The sequence below is a fragment of the Silurus aristotelis genome (assembly GCF_946808225.1).
Source record: "Silurus aristotelis genome assembly, chromosome: 16".
Taxonomy (NCBI): Eukaryota; Metazoa; Chordata; class Actinopteri; order Siluriformes; family Siluridae; genus Silurus; species Silurus aristotelis.
The window spans coordinates 9,781,209-9,799,314 of NC_139589.1; the positions used below are offsets into that span (position 1 = coordinate 9,781,209).

Genomic DNA, 18,106 nt, shown 5'->3' on the forward strand with positions numbered 1-18,106 from the left:
TGTTACATGTGAGATAAAGTTTAATGCATGTGCTTATGGAACTCAATGAACTGTCTATTTAAAGCATTTTTTTAATTCTATTCAAAGTCCTTAAAATAAGTAGATACATGTTCCTTGTAACAAGTGTTTATCTTCAATGTGTGTGTGTTTGTGTTGCAGGAAAGGATGGCAGTTTGTCTCAGAAAGAGGCTAGTATACAGGCTGAGCTGGATGATGAGAGGCAGCGCTATCAGAACCTGCTGAAGGAGTTTAACCGACTGGAGCAGAGATATGAAAACCTTCAAGAGGAGGCCAATTATGCCAAAGTAAGAATTAGATTAGATTTGCTATATACACAATATGGATAAAAAGGTATTGGGATACCTGAGCTTTCTAGCAATATGTGGCTCTTCTCCAAACTGTAACCACAAAGTCGGAGGCACACAATTGTTTAAAATGAATTTTAATTAAATTTTTCCCTTTACTTGAACTAATAAGAGACGAACTTGTTCCAGCATGACAATATCTTGATATCTCTTGTGCACAAAGCCAGCTCAATGAAGATAAAGTTTACATGGTTTGAAGTGGAAGATCAACACCTTTTGAACACTGTTGGGAGGAAGTGGTGAATGCACTCCAAGCCTCCTCACCCTACATCAGCACATGACTTTGCTAACACCCTTGTGGAATCTTATGATCACATGCTGTCCTTATACATCCACAAACTGCCCATTTAGAGAGCGCGTGCGTGCGTCGTGCGTGCGTCGTGCGTGCGTCGTGCGTGTGTATTTAATCCTTGGAATTGCTAGGCACTATGTCGATAAAACACTTAAGTCAAAGCCTACACACTCTAAAATATCACACATTGCACAAAAGAAAGTTCTTAAATTTCTTTTTCATGCTGTAATAACAGTTCCTTTTGCACAGCATTTTTAATCAGACTATACTTTACTAATATGCAGCTGTACTCTTCTATTGGTTGAAATTCCCATCCATTTCATTCCAGAACGAGCATTCAGGCATTCTAGACTTTTGATGGTTTTTAAAGGTGTGTATCCTGCACTCTTTAAACCATAAGAAGAATTTAATTAGTAAAGGTATTTTCCATTGGTTTTTCTTCCTTATTTGGTCGCTTGCCAATTCCCACGTACCAACCACCTCTCCTTTATCATAAAAGTAGAGAGGGTGAATGCACATGCAATTTACAAGACGTGTGAAGGCATCCACTCTTCACACAGCTGCTGATGCTGCATCACAGGAAAAAAACTATCCCTCTGCCTTCAGCATGCATGAGCTCACAGGCAGCCCTCAATTGGCTATTTTGTTGCTGTGATGGACATGAGATAGTATGCTGTCCATTCCAAATCCAAGAGCAAAGCCAATTTGGCATCATCAGGATTGAAACTGATTATTTTATGTTTATAATTACATAAAAAAGTTGTCTTAATAGTTCCAGAAGTGTGCTGTTCCATCAGCGCTATGCAGAAATTAAAACGTATATCACGATTCTGGGATTAGCCCAATTTGCTAGATTATTGTAAATAAAGCGCTCAAAAGTATCAAATATCTCACTTTCTATTCTTGTAGTTTGTTCCAGGTCATCGCAGGAGTCCATCCATCCAAAGCAGCTTGGGCTCTGACTCCACCTTCCCTTCCATCTCCATGTCTGAGGTGGGAGACACTGAGGACACCATTCAGCAGGTGGAGGTATGGCTGATTCTCATCAGATTACACATAACACCTGAGCAAGCATGCTAAATACTGACAAACACACACAAGATAAAGGTTAAACCTGATCCATTTCATGACTGTTGTCTTTACTCTAATTAAACCTAAAACCAGAAAAGCTGAATCATGAAAACAGATCTGCTTTTTTGGTCGAGTTATTAGGAATGTCGCTAATATGCTTCACCTGTGCATAGGACATGGGACTGGAGAAGGCAGCCAACGACATCAGTGTGTTCATGAAGCTGCAGAAACGAGTACGAGAGCTGGAGCAGGAGAGGAAGAAACTTCAGACCAACCTGGAGAAGATGGAGGAGCTCAGCAAGCAGAAAGTTAGTGTCATACACATTAAAGGTTGCTTTCACAGTTTGAGTCGAAAGTAATTTGGAGTTGGATTGTTCCATTGTATGCTAAAGTAGTAAAAAGAATGCATAACTTAATATGACAATTATGCAGTCGTGGACAGTCATGAAGTGAATGTAGTTTGTTACTGTACTTAAGTACCGTCATTTCCGGACTATAAAGCGCAAATATAAGCCGCGCCCACTGAATTTGACAGATTTTTATTTTTAACATAAATAAGCCGCAGGTGTCTACATTGAAACTAATGAACTTTACACAGGCTTTAACGAAAGACAGTGTCTGTGACTTGTATCTAAACAGTAGCCTACCAAGAAAGTCATCGTTCACTGTCTTCCTCCTTCCTTTCACAACAATTTCTCTCAGGAGTTTATCTTTTGGCATCGTCGTGCGTTTAAAAATCACCATCGGTGAAGCTTTTCTCCCGATGCCGTGCAGCTCAGAACACAGGTGAAGTGCGTTTTTTCATGCCCGGTTGTTTTCAGCGTGACGAATGATTCGCATTTCCTGTAGACAGTCCGAGTGAGCGGCAGGTCAAACGTCAGCGGAACATCATCCATATTTATAATGTGGTGCGGCCCGATTCAGTGGGAGCTCGCGCGATTCAATATAAAGAGTTTCATTGGTTCACCTGAACCTGTTCGGCAATTTCATTGGTCTAATGTTATGGGGCTCAGTTTTCTGACTTGAAGCTTGTGAAACCGGGAAAAACCCAGGAAAAATCCATTAATTAGCCGCTTCTTTGTTTAAGCCGCGGTGTTCAAAGGGGGGGGGGGGGGGAGTAGCGGCTTATAGTCTGGAAAATACGGTCGTTTTTTTTTTTGTTTTTTTTTTTTTTTACAAATTTTTCTACTGAAGTATTTCCATTTGAGGAGAGTTTTTTGTTTTAACTCGACAACATGTCAAAGTCAGATATCTTACTTATTACTCAACTACATTTTGCGAAATCGGTCGTTCCTTTTTATTTATGAGTGGATAAAAACGTAACTGGTCAAACACACAGCAATCCGCCAATCAGTGTAGAGTGCACGCTCTGATCATTTGAATAGATATCAATCATTAATTGTAATTGAAATCATTCTGTTAATAAATTGGTGTTCTAAGACTAACATTAGAGTCTTTGCACATAAACTGTCTTGTGACAAAAATGATAATAGGAACATTATGGCTTTAATAAATCCTAATACTATAGATACTTAAGTACATCTTGAAGCAAATACCTTTGTACTTTTACTCAAGTGAAAGTTTAATGGAAGCAGTTTTTATTGGAGTAATATTTTACCTCATGTATCTCTACTTTAAAGTACCATGTACTTTAACAAATACATGGTTTGTGTACTTCATCCACCTGCAATTGTAGATCATGAACTAAGCATATTAAATGAGAGGTGTAATTTATGTGAAGTACTTTTGCTTATTAAAATTTAGCCATGTTCAGGTAATTTGCAATATTCTGCAGATTTTGTAGTTTCTCATGTAATAATCTGCATGCCATATTTGATAAAATATAATAAAATTATTGATATAAATTTGATACAATTTATCTGATTGAGATGTGACTCTTTTGATCACTTATGATCTGATATCACCTACAAGCCAAAAACAAGTCTCCTAGTATATAATTATTACAATTTCTTTTGCACTGTATGTATTTTATATTCCCCCTTAATAAACAGTACATTTTTGAGTAGATTTACAGTGCTGATTTTTACATAATAGAATAAAAAAATTTCGCCACCAACCATGTCTTTAATGATCAACTACATTAGGATTATCTCTTCTATCTGATTGATTTCTCTGCCTAGCACCCTGCTCCACGCTGTCCTCAGGTATATTGTGTACATATTGCTATAAAAGGTAACAGTGATTTGTTTATCTTTGAACCTTGGACAGTATTTTATCATACTGATAGATTTCCTAACAGGACACGCATCTCTTGTCTTATCACCGTAAACATGTTTATAGTTTTTTTTTCTTTTGCCTTCTCTGATCTTTCAGGCGATTGACTCGAAGATTTCGACCTCAGAGGCAGACACAAATGCAGATCTGGCATACAACAGTCTTAAGGTTTGCACACACAGACACACACATCGTTCTTTTAGACTGACAGCCATTCAACATGTCTGTGCTGGTGTTCATCGATTTGTGCTGCATTTTGGCTGCGCTGGTGCTGCTGACTCTGCTCCCAATCAGACTGTGGGTGAGTGCAAGTGCAGTAAAAGAAGTCAAGTTCATTTTTTTATTTTTATTTTTGGCTCAAATAGTTGTAGTAAAGACTTTCAATGTCGGAGGATAATCCTTTAATTGGCGCTGAAAATTACGGCCAAAAATGACAAAATCAAACAGGGATTAATTGGACATGTGTAACCAAATCAGAGTATTGAATTAGAAAAGGATAAAAGTCAGAACGTTTTTATTACAGCATTAAAGTGCACTCGTTGCCTTGTCAAAATATGAGCTGGGCAGTTATTTAGACCACTTTCAAGTGGAAGACCCTGTCAAGTTTGGTGTCTGAGGTTGCCTTAAGATTTGCCCCTGGTGCTACAGACTAAGATGCAGTATAAGCAAATAGCTAAAGCATTGCATGTGTAAATTACACAATTTTTTTGAAGTGTATTGAGTTGTTCAGTGTCTCATACAGACTTGATGTGGTTTTTGACTAGGGTTGCAAAATTCCAGGAAAATTCAAGACTGGAAGACTTTCCATGGGACTTAAGGGGAAATAACGGGAATAAAAAAATGCAGGTTAACTAATAACATGGAACTTAAATGTTGTTGAAAAAAAAAGTCTTGCAGGATATTCTTGGTTAAAACGACCAGGTTTAATGCGGTTTCAGTAAAATGTCTATCCTGCGCACCTGAGGTCTTACCCCCTACATGCACCGTGTAATCCTCCAAACTATAACACAGATTATTTGTTGATTTCTGCTCACAAAATTATGTCAAAAAATTTCCAATTTGGCAGGTATAAATATTACATAAAAAAATCTGTTTAAAGCTTCCTTGTGCTGTGTGTAAGCTATCGTGCAACAAACTTATACGAACAATTAAATCAAAAGTCAGAAATGTCATTTTTTTTAAATCTGTATTAGTTTGTATGCATGTCAGCTTATTACCAAAACAAAATGCTTTTATTTATGTTTGTATGTGGTACAGTTTATATACATTTCTCCAACTTTTTTAATTCATTCCTGTAAATCTGCATACATTCTTATAAATTCCTAGTAAGTTTCCAACTTGGTATAATTTCAAAGTTCTCATTGAAAGTTTCTGGAAATATGTTTGGGAAATTTACCCGGAAATATTCCACCCTTTTGCAACCCTACTTCAGTGTTCATTGTTGGGGATATAAATGGATAAAAGGGCATCACTGAACAACATCTGTACCAGGAGGAGGGTCTCAAAGGGTTTTTTTTTGGTCCTTGGTATTTATTTGACTTTTGTTTCCTTGGATTAGAACAGTGGGTTACTGCTTAAACTGCTTATGTAGCAGTGGTGGATGGAGTATGTGAGGATGCAAAACATGCATTTTAGATACAAGAATTATTTATTAAAATTAAATTTTTCCCATTTAATTTTTGTCTGAACTGTTCACATTGAACATTGAAGATGTGACATTTTTTCTGTAGTGCGCAAATGCTTGTTTTATTCTATTGAAAAGTTTTTAGTTATTTTTAGTCAGAAATGCTTTAAACAAGCAGCAGTGTCTGCCAATAAAACAAGACAATTTATTTTGGTTGACTACATTTAAGATATTTGCACTGGCTAAAATGTTTAATTTTTTTGCAATGTAGTAAATATGTAAAACATTTACATTCTCATGTGAATAAGATAAACATGACTGATTCAGATGAGACTAAAATCTCAGAAAATCACATTACCCCACTTCTTATCCAGGCTGAAAATGGATTCAGGCTCGTTTCAAAAAGTGTGTATCGGAAGGGCTGTGGTATGAACTAATGTGTATTTTTCCACTGATAATATTATAAAATCTACTTTTAGACCATGCTTGCAGTGTTAGAAAAATGGGATGTTCTCAATTTTGACTTAAGGGCTATACAGGCATTTATAACAAACTGAATCCGCTTTCAGTTGTCAAAATGAATAAAGATACTCCGCAGCTAGAATGCTGTGTAACTTCAGGTTGTTTTTTTCTGTTTATAATTTACAAGTTTACCTACAAAGTTTCAACCTTTCGCTTTTTATGTCAGAAATCTATCATCATACTAACAATGGTGCTTTTCTTTCACAAATTTTCACACCTATATACTGTATACAAACCAATATTTCACAGTATGACGTAAGTAATTCTTCTGTATTTATTTATTTTTTTATTTTTTTATTAAATGTGCAGAGGCAAGAACTCGAGTCTGAGAACAAGAAGCTGAAAAACGACTTGAACGAACTGAGGAAGTCTCTGGTTGAGCGAGCCTCCGAGAACTGCTCATCGAACGAATTGCAAGACAGCTACAATGTTCTACTCAATCAACTCAAAGCAGCCAACGAGGAGCTGGACGTACGCAAAGAGGAGGTTCTTCTGCTAAAAACGCAGATCGTCAGCACCACCAAGCCTTCAGAAAACACCAATCACATCGTGAGTCTAAACAGCATGGAATCATTTCTGAAGTGTTATTCGGGATGTAGTTTTGCTCCTCTGAATCAGATCGTTGATGACCACATGATCTTTGTCCTCAGTGTCAAACAAATTCTTAGCAAAATGTCGGGTTTATATAGGCTGTTTCTTCTAGGTTCATTTGCTCGTTTACTTTATTTCTGTAATGCGATGTCATAGGCAGTTACATTAATACACGTATAGCTTTTTTCCTAATAGAAATCCTTATATCATGAAAGAATTATATTATGAAGAAATTAAAGAAATGACCATTATTTCTGGAAATACTGGCAAGTAAATGATGTTTTTCAAAATCTTTGGGGAGTTTCTAACTTGCTTCACACTTTTTGAATAACAGATTATATTTGATATTTAAGAATATACATTTTTGAACACATTTACAAATTTTTCAACAAACAATGTCTGAGTTTCTAGAAAGCCGTTCATTCCAGTCTGGTCAATAGTTTATAGGATTTGGAGTCTGTGAAAATTGTGTACTCCTGTTTAATTGAATTTTTTTTTTCCCCCCTGTACACATTCCTCTCTAAACTCTGCATTCATCTGTTGGCATGGAGTTTGATAAATCACTTGAGCACCACAGGGTCTATTCTGATTGCAGTGACCACTTCGATATTTCTCATACTTAATCAACGTCCAGTCACTCAGCTCTCAGGGGATTATGCAGTTCATTATCCTACCATCAGGAGCCCAGTAATGAAATTCCCTATAAAGAGGAGAGAAGCAGCAGTGCTAAGACTTAAAGTGTGTCATCACTACAGCGACATTGCACAGCTCACGTCAGCTTTCATGTTTAGTGTGTGGGTTATGAGGGCATCTCATCCCAGAGAGCGTTTATCCTTTCCTTAGGCATATTTCTTTGATTATGATAAGATTTTGTGTAGTCAGCAAAGTCATTGTAAAATTGCAAAGGGGCAATTTGCTAACTTTTATACAGATTTGAGAACTTTTTTTTTTTTTTTTTTAAGTCCATACTGGAATAACACAATTGTTCCCAACGCGTCTGTGAACCCCAACCAGCGATATTAGAGTTTTATTTATTTTAGTTCTTATTCTGTTTTGCTAGAATTGAATGGCTTTAATCCAAACCTCAATTTATTTAGAGCCTAAACATTTTCCAGTAAACTGTCACGATATTATTATTATTCACAAAGACATAATGAGTGAAAGATTTGAATAGCTGGATCAATTTCTTTTGCAGTTAAAGTTGGCCTGGAGTGCAAAAGGTTTGTGAGGCTTATGTAGTGTATGATTTATTTCATCACTGATTGCAAGATTGCACAAATTTGTGGACTTGTTGGTGATAAGAGCAGATGTACTGACACTCATTGTCGAGTATACGGCTGATGTCAGTAATAAATAGGACCCACAATATCAGATTCTGCACTATGTGGCATCTGGTTGTCCACATTTTCTTCCCCCTCATTTATAGTTCTTCTTCACATTTGTGTTTTTTGCTCAACTTGTTAATACAATCCTGATCTCTTCCATGACTAAACACCACCAAGAGCCACTTTCGAAATAAGATAAGGCCAATAAATTGACATTGCAACTGACCAATCACATTTTCCTGTAGCATGCCTGCAAAGAGCATCACATTGAACTTCTTACGTAGTAAAGACCAGATAATAAACATTTGATCCAAGTTATTGTTCAATCCGGTTTATTGTAGGGACTGTGGAAAATTGTACAATAAGTGTCAGACAATGCATATGCTGCATCTAAGGTCAAGAATAATTTGTACGTGGACCACCTTTAATCTTCTACACTATTTCTATTTCTTGAGTGCATTATACACATTGTCATATACACATAAAAGCCTAATTGATCAAGGCTTTTATTTTTGTAAGGCTGTATTTTCGTATTCTAATTATCCTTAACAGCATTTTCTTATAAATGGTACAGACACTTATTTAATTGCCATTCTGTCCTTCCAGAACTCCACCGACATTGAATGGGACAGCAACAAAAAGCCTGTGGAGAAGGAGGAGGTTTTACAGGCTTACCAGGGTCTCAGTGAATCCAAGAGGTGATTAAGATATTTCTTCTTTTCTACTTTATTATTTGGTTAATTGCGACAGAACGTGGCTATTATGTGTACTGTAATGAATTTGTACATAGTCCTAAAAAGAGGTCTCTGCTTCACAGTTTTAGTACAGTATGTACTGTATGCGGCTGCAGGTCCCTCGTTAAGGCCTTGTTTATTAGTATAAAATTGCTTGGCCTCTAAATACAGGATTTCCTAAAAGTCTTTACATACAGAGGAACATTTCTGTCAAAGTGTAACTTTATTACAAAATATTCTCTCCATGTTTGCCATTTCTTTGTAAAAAAACAAAAAAAACAAATAGGTGTGAAAGATGTAGCAATAGATTTTGTATTTCATCATGTACATGTCATTTTAACATTATTTACTACACCACAGTCCACTGGATTGATTATGCTGAGAGGAAATACCATGTACATGATTTAGTTAAGGGATTAATTATATAGTGTTTAAGCCGTGCACCCTGGATGGACTCAAATGAAAAATAAATGCTTCTAGTACTGAAAACTGCTTTACACTTCATCAGAAGTGCTTCTTGGCTCCTGGGTAACTGTCACATGAAAGACGAGAGCTACAGTAACTAGTCAGAAATGACAGACTGCTCGGTGTTGTACAAAGAATGTAGACACACAAAACACTGCTCCTTTTTAACATCATTCATGTCAATGATGGATGGAATATAGGAATATTTCTGAAATGCTTTGCTTCCCTCTATACATTCTGGCAGTGTATTTTTTTTTTCTCCCCTCATCATCTGTTTATTTTTATTTTATTTTTGTAGTTGAGGTGATTTTTTTTTTGTCGGGTGGGGTCTTTGAAGAGGGGGTTAACTAGGCCCTTATTGTCTACCTGCAGGGATATTTTGGGAGTGGTGACTCAGTAGTAGCTCAATGGTTATTATAATTGGATCTTTGATCATAAATTTCCACCCAGCTGGCTATTTAAGGCCCTTTAGCCAGGCCCTTAGCTGTCCCTTTCTTTAAATGAGCTAATTGTAAGTCAGTTTATGTAATTTTGCCAATGCCATAAATGTAAACAGAAACATAAAAGCAGATCAAATTTCTCTCAATGTCTAAATATTTGCCTTTCGGTAACAAAACATTCTTTGTCTAAATAACCATTATAAATAACCAATTGCTTCCCCCCCCCCCTCTCTCTCTTTCTTCTCTTCTGCTTTCTGACACTGTGCTTTCGCCTCGCCTCCTTCTCTCTCCGCTTGGACACCAGTATAAGACACGACTGGTGGTATTTGAACGAAGATGGGGAGCTTGGCCTGGCCTATCAGGGGCTAAAGCAAGTAGCCAGGTTGTGCTTTTGTGCTGTTGTCTTCTGCTAGTTTCTTCCTTCCTCTTTAACATTAGCTAATTCCAGTTCACTTTATTTAATAGATAACGTACACACTGGACTGTAATATCTATGTCCATAACATTGTTTTTGTAGTGTGCATGGAAAATGAGCATCTTGGGATCTCTTTTGTCACTCTTTTATGATTGTTGTGATGTAGCGAACACTATTTTTGCTGGATCTGCGTGACTTCTCAGTGCATGCAGCATTTATTTGGATATTCCTATTTTCTTTTCAACCAAGTAATGAAGTGTGTGTGGGTGGGTGTGTGTCAGGCTGCTGGAAACACAGCTCCAATCGCAAAACCGGAAGCACCAAGATGAGCTGGAGGCTCTTCACACGCAAATCGAGGTGATGAAGGAGGATCTGGAGAAGAAGCAGGAGATGCTCAATCACTTTAGTTCACTGTCCCCCGATGCCCTGGTGGAGTTCAGCGTCCAGCAGGAGATCACACGCCTCACCAACGAAAATCTGGTTAGTCACAACTGCTTCCTTCAGCTATGGAAATCCAGAAAATGCAATGGATGTGTAATTAGACTTGCGAGATGTTATTTTAAGGATATACTGTATATATACTTTTTTTTGTCTCAAGTTCATGCAAATGTTTGCGCTCAATTTATTTCTGTATAAAAGCTTAAAATTTGAACAAAGACAAGACAAGAGACAGAAGTGTCATTTTATTTCAGGCCATGTTTAATAACAGCATCTTGATTTTAATTCCAGGACCTGAAAGAGGTCATGGAGAAGCTGGAGAAAAATGAGAGGAAGCTTAAAAAGCAGCTCAAGATCTACATCAAGAAAGTTCAAGAACTTGAAGGTTATCTTTTTTTCTCTTTTTTTTGACTAGTATTTTTGTCTTTGGGTTGCTATTAATAGTGATGAATAATGTGTGTGTGTGTGTGTGTGTGTGTGTGTGTGTGTGTGTGTGTGTGTGTGTGTGTGTGTGTGTGTGTGTGTGTGTGTGTGTGTGTGTGTGTGTGTGTGTGTGTGTGTGTGTGTGTGTGTGTGTGTGTGTGTGTGTGTGTGTGTGTGTGGTGCAGCATGTCAGGCAGCAGTAAATCGGCCCAAGCTGGTCAGGCAGGTCACAGTCCAGAGGAAGGAGAAGGACTTTGAGGGCATGCTGGAGTACTACAAAGAGGACGAGGCCCTGCTGATCAGAATGCTTATCACGGGTGAGCATTGTGAGGCATCTTGATGAGTTTTGTCAGCGCTTTAGCATTGTCTTAAACTACCCATGTTGTGTGTGTTGATTTCAGACATGAAGCCCCAGATCGTTTCTGCCACCGTCCCTTGTCTCCCAGCGTACATCCTCTTCATGTGCATCCGTCACGCAGACTACATCAACAATGACCAGAAAGTGCATTCCCTGCTCACCTCCACCATTAACGCTATCAAGAAACTTCTCAAGGTGAAGCATCCATACGTCCATTCCTGAAAAACTTTGAGTCCACTTTCAGTTTTTTTTTTCAATTTCAATTCAATTCATTTTTATTTGTATAGCGCTTTTAACAATAAACATTGTCTCAAAGCAGCTTCACACAGATAATGTGGGGATTAAAAGTGAATGTTTTTTATAAGTAAGTTTGTCCCTGACAAGCAAGCTGGTGGCGACTGTGACAAGGTAAAATTCCCCGAGATGGCATAAGGAAGAAACCTTGAAAGGAACCAGACTCAAGAGGGAACCCATCCTCATCTGAGTTGCACCGAATGTCTATTTATTGCAGATATATGATGTTGCGGGGTACAGTGATGATGATCAGAAGCGAACTGTATTCCTGAGTCAGTGTAGCAGACTGTTGACATTAACTACAGTCCAATCCATCCTCAAAACGCCCGTTCTTACTCTGAAATTTCATGGAACCACCCAAGGCGTTGATAAGAAACCGTCTCAAGCGGCACAAAGTGGCCTCTAGTTGAAGAATATACTATCCAGCATTATAAGCATTATGAAAAATAAAAGTAATATATAAATATATACAGTAGGTGAGTGTATAAATAAGGGTGAATTAAAGAGTGGAGAATCTTAATAGTGCATTTGTAGTGTCTTTTGTAGGAAATTCGGCGCACTTTTGGAAACAGCCATAGAGGGTTAATTGCTGTTAACTAAGGGTGTAATTGGACATGTAATCATACAGAAATATGATTATACAGTGATGCAGTGTCACTGTGGCTACTCAATCCGTACCGGAAATACGATTTGTTTTGTGCATACATGAAAATGCTAAAGACTCCATAGAGCTAGCATTAGGCGCTAACCAGGAAGTGGATGGATTCTTTACTGTTTTATGACAAGCTTCAAAATTTTCTCTTAAAAGGAGAAAATTCTGAGAATTTTGCATATCGAGGGAGGGAAAAAATTAAGGATGGAGACATTTGTTAAAGTATGCTTGAATAAGTAGAACAGTTGAGTAGATCATATCTTGAGAAAATTCAATAATAAATGTAAAACGTGCGCAAGCACACACACACACACGCGCACACATCTGTAAACAATTAACTTTTCCCGCTAATGAAATATTATTTAATCAATTAGATTTGTGCCAATTTAATTGATTACTCAATTTAATCACTAATAATGAAGTGTATTGCATTTATTACATTTATTCTTTTATTTTGTGAAAATATTATAATATATAATGTTATATATTATTTAACCCAGCAGCATTTTATAAAAAAAAATATATATATATATATATATATATATATATATATATATATATATATATATATATAAACTGTTGATTTTCCCAAATGTTACAAATAATATTCTGCATTAAAAAAAACGACCAGCAATTTTATGTTTTGCGGAAATGTAACCAAACTGTGACTTAAAAACCGAGGTACATACCGAGCCATCGAGGTACATACCGATCAAAAATTAATGAATAAAAAAAAAAGATCTGGTAATATGCAGAGAAATGAACACTAGGGGGTGCAAAGTTTTGAAGAAAATAATCAAGGACATTGTGACGTTCTGCAGATCCATGTGTTACTGTTTCCACTCTGAAGTAGATTCTTTTCCCCAGAATTTCCCCGTGTTATATTCCTCTTATACAACAACAGATTTCCAAGTAGACTTAAATTTTAAGAATAAAAACAAATGACATTTTCAGTATTTTTGTAACTAACAAACAAAGTAGACTTGGATCCTATTTTAGCTCACAGGTAATTGACGATGTCTATTGTTTGCTTTGGTCTACAGAAAAACAGTGAGGACTTCGAGATGACTTCATTCTGGCTGGCTAACACGAGTCGACTCCTGCACTGCCTCAAACAATACAGCGGAGAGGAGGCAAGAAAACCACTTACAATTTATTACAGATAAATTTATCTGGATTTGTTCTTCCATATAAGCACCACGTCTGATCTTCAGTCTTTGAACGATTTTTGTCCCACAGGCATTCTTGACCCAGAACACATCCAAACAGAACGAGCACTGCCTAAAGAACTTTGACTTGGCTGAGTACCGGCAGGTCCTGAGTGACCTGGGCATTCAGATCTACCAGCAGCTTATTAGAATAGCCGAGACCACGCTGCAGCCCATGATCGGTTTGTGCAAGAAGTTGTGAAACATCAGACACAATAAGCATTCCATTTGAATTGAATGTTAAACCTAAATCGATTAACTTGACCTCTTTTTTTTTTCTTTTCAACATTAGTGTCCTCTATGCTAGAGAGCGGGAGTCTGACTGGAGTGAAGCCCCTGGGCTACAGGAACCGCTCCTCGAGTGTGGACTGTGACAGTGGAGGCCCGTCAGGCTACACTCTGGAGGCTCTGATCAAGCAGCTCAGTCAGTTCTACACACTGATGAGCGACCACGGCTTGGACCCCGAGATCAGCCAGCAAGTGGTGCGCCAGCTCTTTTACTGCATCAATGCAGTCTCACTCAACAACCTGCTGTTGCGCAAAGATATGTGCTCCTGGAGCACCGGCATGCAGCTCAGGTACTGAACAATGTGTCACACCATAATGCAGCTCAGATACTGAATCATGTGTCCCACCATAATGCAGCTCAGATACTGAATCATGTGTCCCACCATAATGCAGCTCAGATACTGAATCATGTGTCCCACCATAATGCAGCTCAGATACTGAATCATGTGTCACACCATATTGCAGCTCAGATACTGAATCATGTGTCCCACCATAATGCAGCTCAGATACTGAATCATGTGTCCCACCATAATGCAGCTCAGATACTGAATCATGTGTCCCACCATAATGCAGCTCAGATACTGAATCATGTGTCCCACCATAATGCAGCTCAGATACTGAATCATGTGTCCCACCATAATGCAGCTCAGATACTGAATCATGTGTAACTCTATAATGCAGCTCAGGTACTGAATCATGTGTCACTCCATAATGCAGCTCAGGTACTGAATCATGTGTCACTCCATAATGCAGCTCAGGTACTGAATCATGTGTCACTCCATAATGCAGCTCAGGTACTGAATCATGTGTCACACTATTATGCAGCTCAGATACTGAATCATGTGTCACTCCATAATGCAGCTCAGGTACTGAATCATGTGTCACTCCATAATGCAGCTCAGATACTGAATCATGTGTCACTCCATAATGCAGCTCAGATACTGAGTATCTCATGTGTGACATTATTATACAAGTCTGGTACTAAATCACGTGTCACATTATAATGCAGCTCAGATACTGAATCGTGTGTCACATCATTATACAGCTCTGATACTGAATCACTTATTTCATAATAATGCAGCTCAGGTACTGAATCGTTTTTTTTTTTTATATAATGATATAACATTAAAAAAAGATCTGTATCCTGCTGATTCAGGTACAACATCAGTCAGATGGAGGAGTGGTTGAGGGGACGAAATCTTCACCAGAAGGAAGTTATGTTAACCATCGAGCCGCTCATCCAGGCTGCCCAGCTGCTACAGGTGAAGAAGAAGACGTCTCAGGATGCCAAGGCCATCTGCTCCATGTGTAATATTCTCAGCACACAACAGGTAAGAGCCAGATGCATTATTAAACATGCACTATCATTTATTCACACTTCACATTCATGGGTGAAGGAGCTCAAATCGTTCTTTCTTCCTCTTCAGATTGTGAAGATCCTGAATCTATACACTCCCCTGAATGAGTTTGAGGAGAGGGTTACTGTGTCCTTCATCAGAGACATACAGGTACATTCAGAATGTAAAAAGTCATGGAAGGTAGCTGACTTTATTGTGTTTGATACTTTAGCTCTGTTAAACACTTGAATCTGCTTATTGAGATGGTGTTGAACTTCCCATAGCTGCAGCTTTACCAGAACAAATAGTTCTATGTTATGGTTTCAGTTTACAAGTGCCAAACTTACATTCTCTGTTCACTTCCTGATATGTGAAATATTATGAATGAATAATACACAAGTGTGTTTACCCAAGTTTTTCTGACTTATGTACAATCTTCGATTTCCAGAATCTTCTACAAGGTCGTATAGAGAACAGCCAGCTCTTAGTGGATACCAAGCACACGTTCCCTGTGCTCTTCCCTTACACTCCTTCAGCTTTGAGCCTGGAGACCCTGCACATCCCTGCCAATCTCAGCCTGGACTTCCTCGTCAGAGTCTGACATCTCTTAGTTTCTTTTTCTTCGTCTTTCTCTTTGCGCTCCACCCAGTCAGCTTAAGAGCAGAGAGAAGAGCAAGTCCCATGCAACAACCAGCAAACACACACCCTGACCAGCTAGCAAGGGTCTTGGTAGGAGAATTACAGTGTTGAGACTGTGTGAGAGACCCGGTGTGTTCGGAGAAGGTGTAGAGATCCTGCTACCTTCCTATGAGCCAGGTTATTTTTCCTCTGGTACTGTTTGGGGTAAAACGGGCAGGTATTTTGGTTATAATGTGTTTGAACTCTGGAACTCCAGTGCAGATTTGTTTCTTTACAGGTCAAAACTTCGATCTAGTTTCCACATTTTCACTCCTCAGTCCTGGTTTTAAATTTGGTCTTCACTTTTTATGAATTTTTCTTAGCTGCCTGCCAAAAACTACTGCATTGCAGACAACCGCTGTCTAAACCAAGATCCTTGTACTGACTGCAAGAGTCTAGGCAATAGAAGTCAAGTCAAGGCAAGGCAGAGTCTAGAACAGCGAAGCAAATACACACCGATAGAGAGTGAGATACGCCTAAAAGCGACAGTTGTACATACAGTATGTTGTACAGAAGGGAGGTCTGAGAGGCAGGAAAGGACATACCAGATACAACACGTATGATGAGGGGTAAATAGGCAACTTGTATGTGTTAAAAGGTTTGTGCAAGTGAATTGCAGGAATTTAGAGAAAATCCTCAGTAGGCTGTCAACAAGCAGGTCTTGCTGTAACATAGGCTTTCGCATGCTTTCTTTTTTTTTTTTATCTTTCATATCGACCATCAAGGTTTTTTGAAAACTTCCTGTACACACAAGCTACTTACATTGTGTGACATCTTTATTACCCCTAAAGTAGACAGCGTCATTCGGAGATATCTGCTGGGGTTAAAGTTTGCAGAACATCTGTGTTCTAAAGCTGTTGTTTTTCAGGGGTAGATGAAACAAATCCATTGGGCAGCCCCTAAAATTTCCCTAGTCCTCTGTTTTTGTTTGGACAGAAACCTATTACACAAAGCAAAAAAAAAAAGCAACTTAGATTATATGTAATAAGCAAAATGATTATATCAGCATCATGGAATGACTTGTCATGGTAAAAAGTGCATTAAGTTTAAAGTCAGGGTTATTTTTGTCTTTAAACCTGATCACATCCCAGGCTACAGATTTGTCTGGCCTTCATTCTGAATTAATGTTTTGAAACACTGCTTGTGACTCTTATACGTGATTATGGCTGATAAGTGTGACATAAGTCTATTGTAAATGTAATAAAAAATACCTGTTCATCTCAATATTCAATATTGGCACATGAAAGATAATCTGACAACACATTTTATTTAGCAAAATATCAGGTTTTGGTTTTTTTTCTTTATACAGTGCCATAATAACAGGGGGTGTAAATATCACATCTGTCATGGTCTTGGTTTATTTGGACTGGCTGTAATCTTTAATTACCGTGAGTAGGGGCTATGATCTCACTTACACCATATAATATCATTTAAAAGGCAATGTGTGGATTTCAGTGTTCTCATATATTATACAGATGTAAATATAAAATGGGATATATTTACATTGTGAATTTTTTTTTATTCGCAGTTGATCTTGAAAAGATTTTACAGCAGTCTTCATTCCTGTGTGCTTTTTACTTTATACAGTTTTATATAAAGTAGGTAGTCCGGTTTTGGAAAGGTTCAGTTCACTGCACTGTGATTAATAATATTAGTTAATCTTGCGTACATGTAATTAATGAAAAAAATCTCAAGTGCCACAGGAATTTTTCTTCTCTATGTTTGTCATCCAGCATGTCATAATTAACTATTAGACCACTTTTCACTGAGGATGTGCGTCATTGCGATCTGTAGGTTCGTTCCCTGTACAACAAACACAGTCCAAAGAGAAACCTTTTCACCTGATTGTGTACTTCTTTACACACACACACACACTTAGAAAACCCAAATGTATATATTTTAAGGAATATATTTTCTTGGCTGTTATTTTTCCAGACCCCTGACCACTTGTCCTGAAGTGTAATAATGTAATAGTGATGTGTGCCATGAAGTCTGAACAAATGCTGTATGAATCTGTTCATACTAAATATCCTGATGAATAGAAATCTGTGTCTGGTTTATATTCGTGTGATCTTTTAAACATTTTTTTAAATTGAAAAAACCCTTCCTTATTTTAAATAACAGCTTAACACCCTTTTTTTTTTTCTTTTTTTTTTCCTTTCTTTCAAATATTCAGCTGAAATTCTTTGCCATGCCAAGTTTAATCGGATTTAGGTGTAGTGACTGGGCAGGCCATTCCATGTTAGATAACACTCCTGCTTACTGCTCTACATAAGGCTTACTGAGCTTTGAGCTGCATTCCAGACGGTGTTGCACGGTTGAAGTATGGAATGGTAGCCATTTTGGGTCGG

General features: G+C 37.8%; 1 protein-coding gene across 2 annotated transcripts in view; it reads left to right on the forward strand.

The window, feature by feature from the left end:
• Nucleotides 1–17,800, forward strand: part of myo5b (myosin VB) — a 62,842-nt gene extending 45,042 nt beyond the window's left edge. For both annotated transcript variants that reach the window (XM_083564822.1, XM_083564823.1), the window contains exons 24-39: nt 160–305; nt 1,567–1,686; nt 1,902–2,036; nt 4,063–4,131; nt 6,419–6,658; nt 8,632–8,723; nt 10,361–10,559; nt 10,809–10,902; nt 11,126–11,257; nt 11,342–11,493; nt 13,288–13,377; nt 13,484–13,634; nt 13,745–14,030; nt 14,897–15,071; nt 15,168–15,248; nt 15,526–17,800. In XM_083564822.1, coding sequence (XP_083420948.1) covers nt 160–305; nt 1,567–1,686; nt 1,902–2,036; nt 4,063–4,131; nt 6,419–6,658; nt 8,632–8,723; nt 10,361–10,559; nt 10,809–10,902; nt 11,126–11,257; nt 11,342–11,493; nt 13,288–13,377; nt 13,484–13,634; nt 13,745–14,030; nt 14,897–15,071; nt 15,168–15,248; nt 15,526–15,678 — 2,315 coding nt within the window. In that variant the 3' untranslated portion in view covers nt 15,679–17,800. The remainder of the gene's footprint in view (nt 1–159; nt 306–1,566; nt 1,687–1,901; nt 2,037–4,062; nt 4,132–6,418; nt 6,659–8,631; nt 8,724–10,360; nt 10,560–10,808; nt 10,903–11,125; nt 11,258–11,341; nt 11,494–13,287; nt 13,378–13,483; nt 13,635–13,744; nt 14,031–14,896; nt 15,072–15,167; nt 15,249–15,525) is intronic.
• Nucleotides 17,801–18,106: the final 306 nt, after the last annotated feature.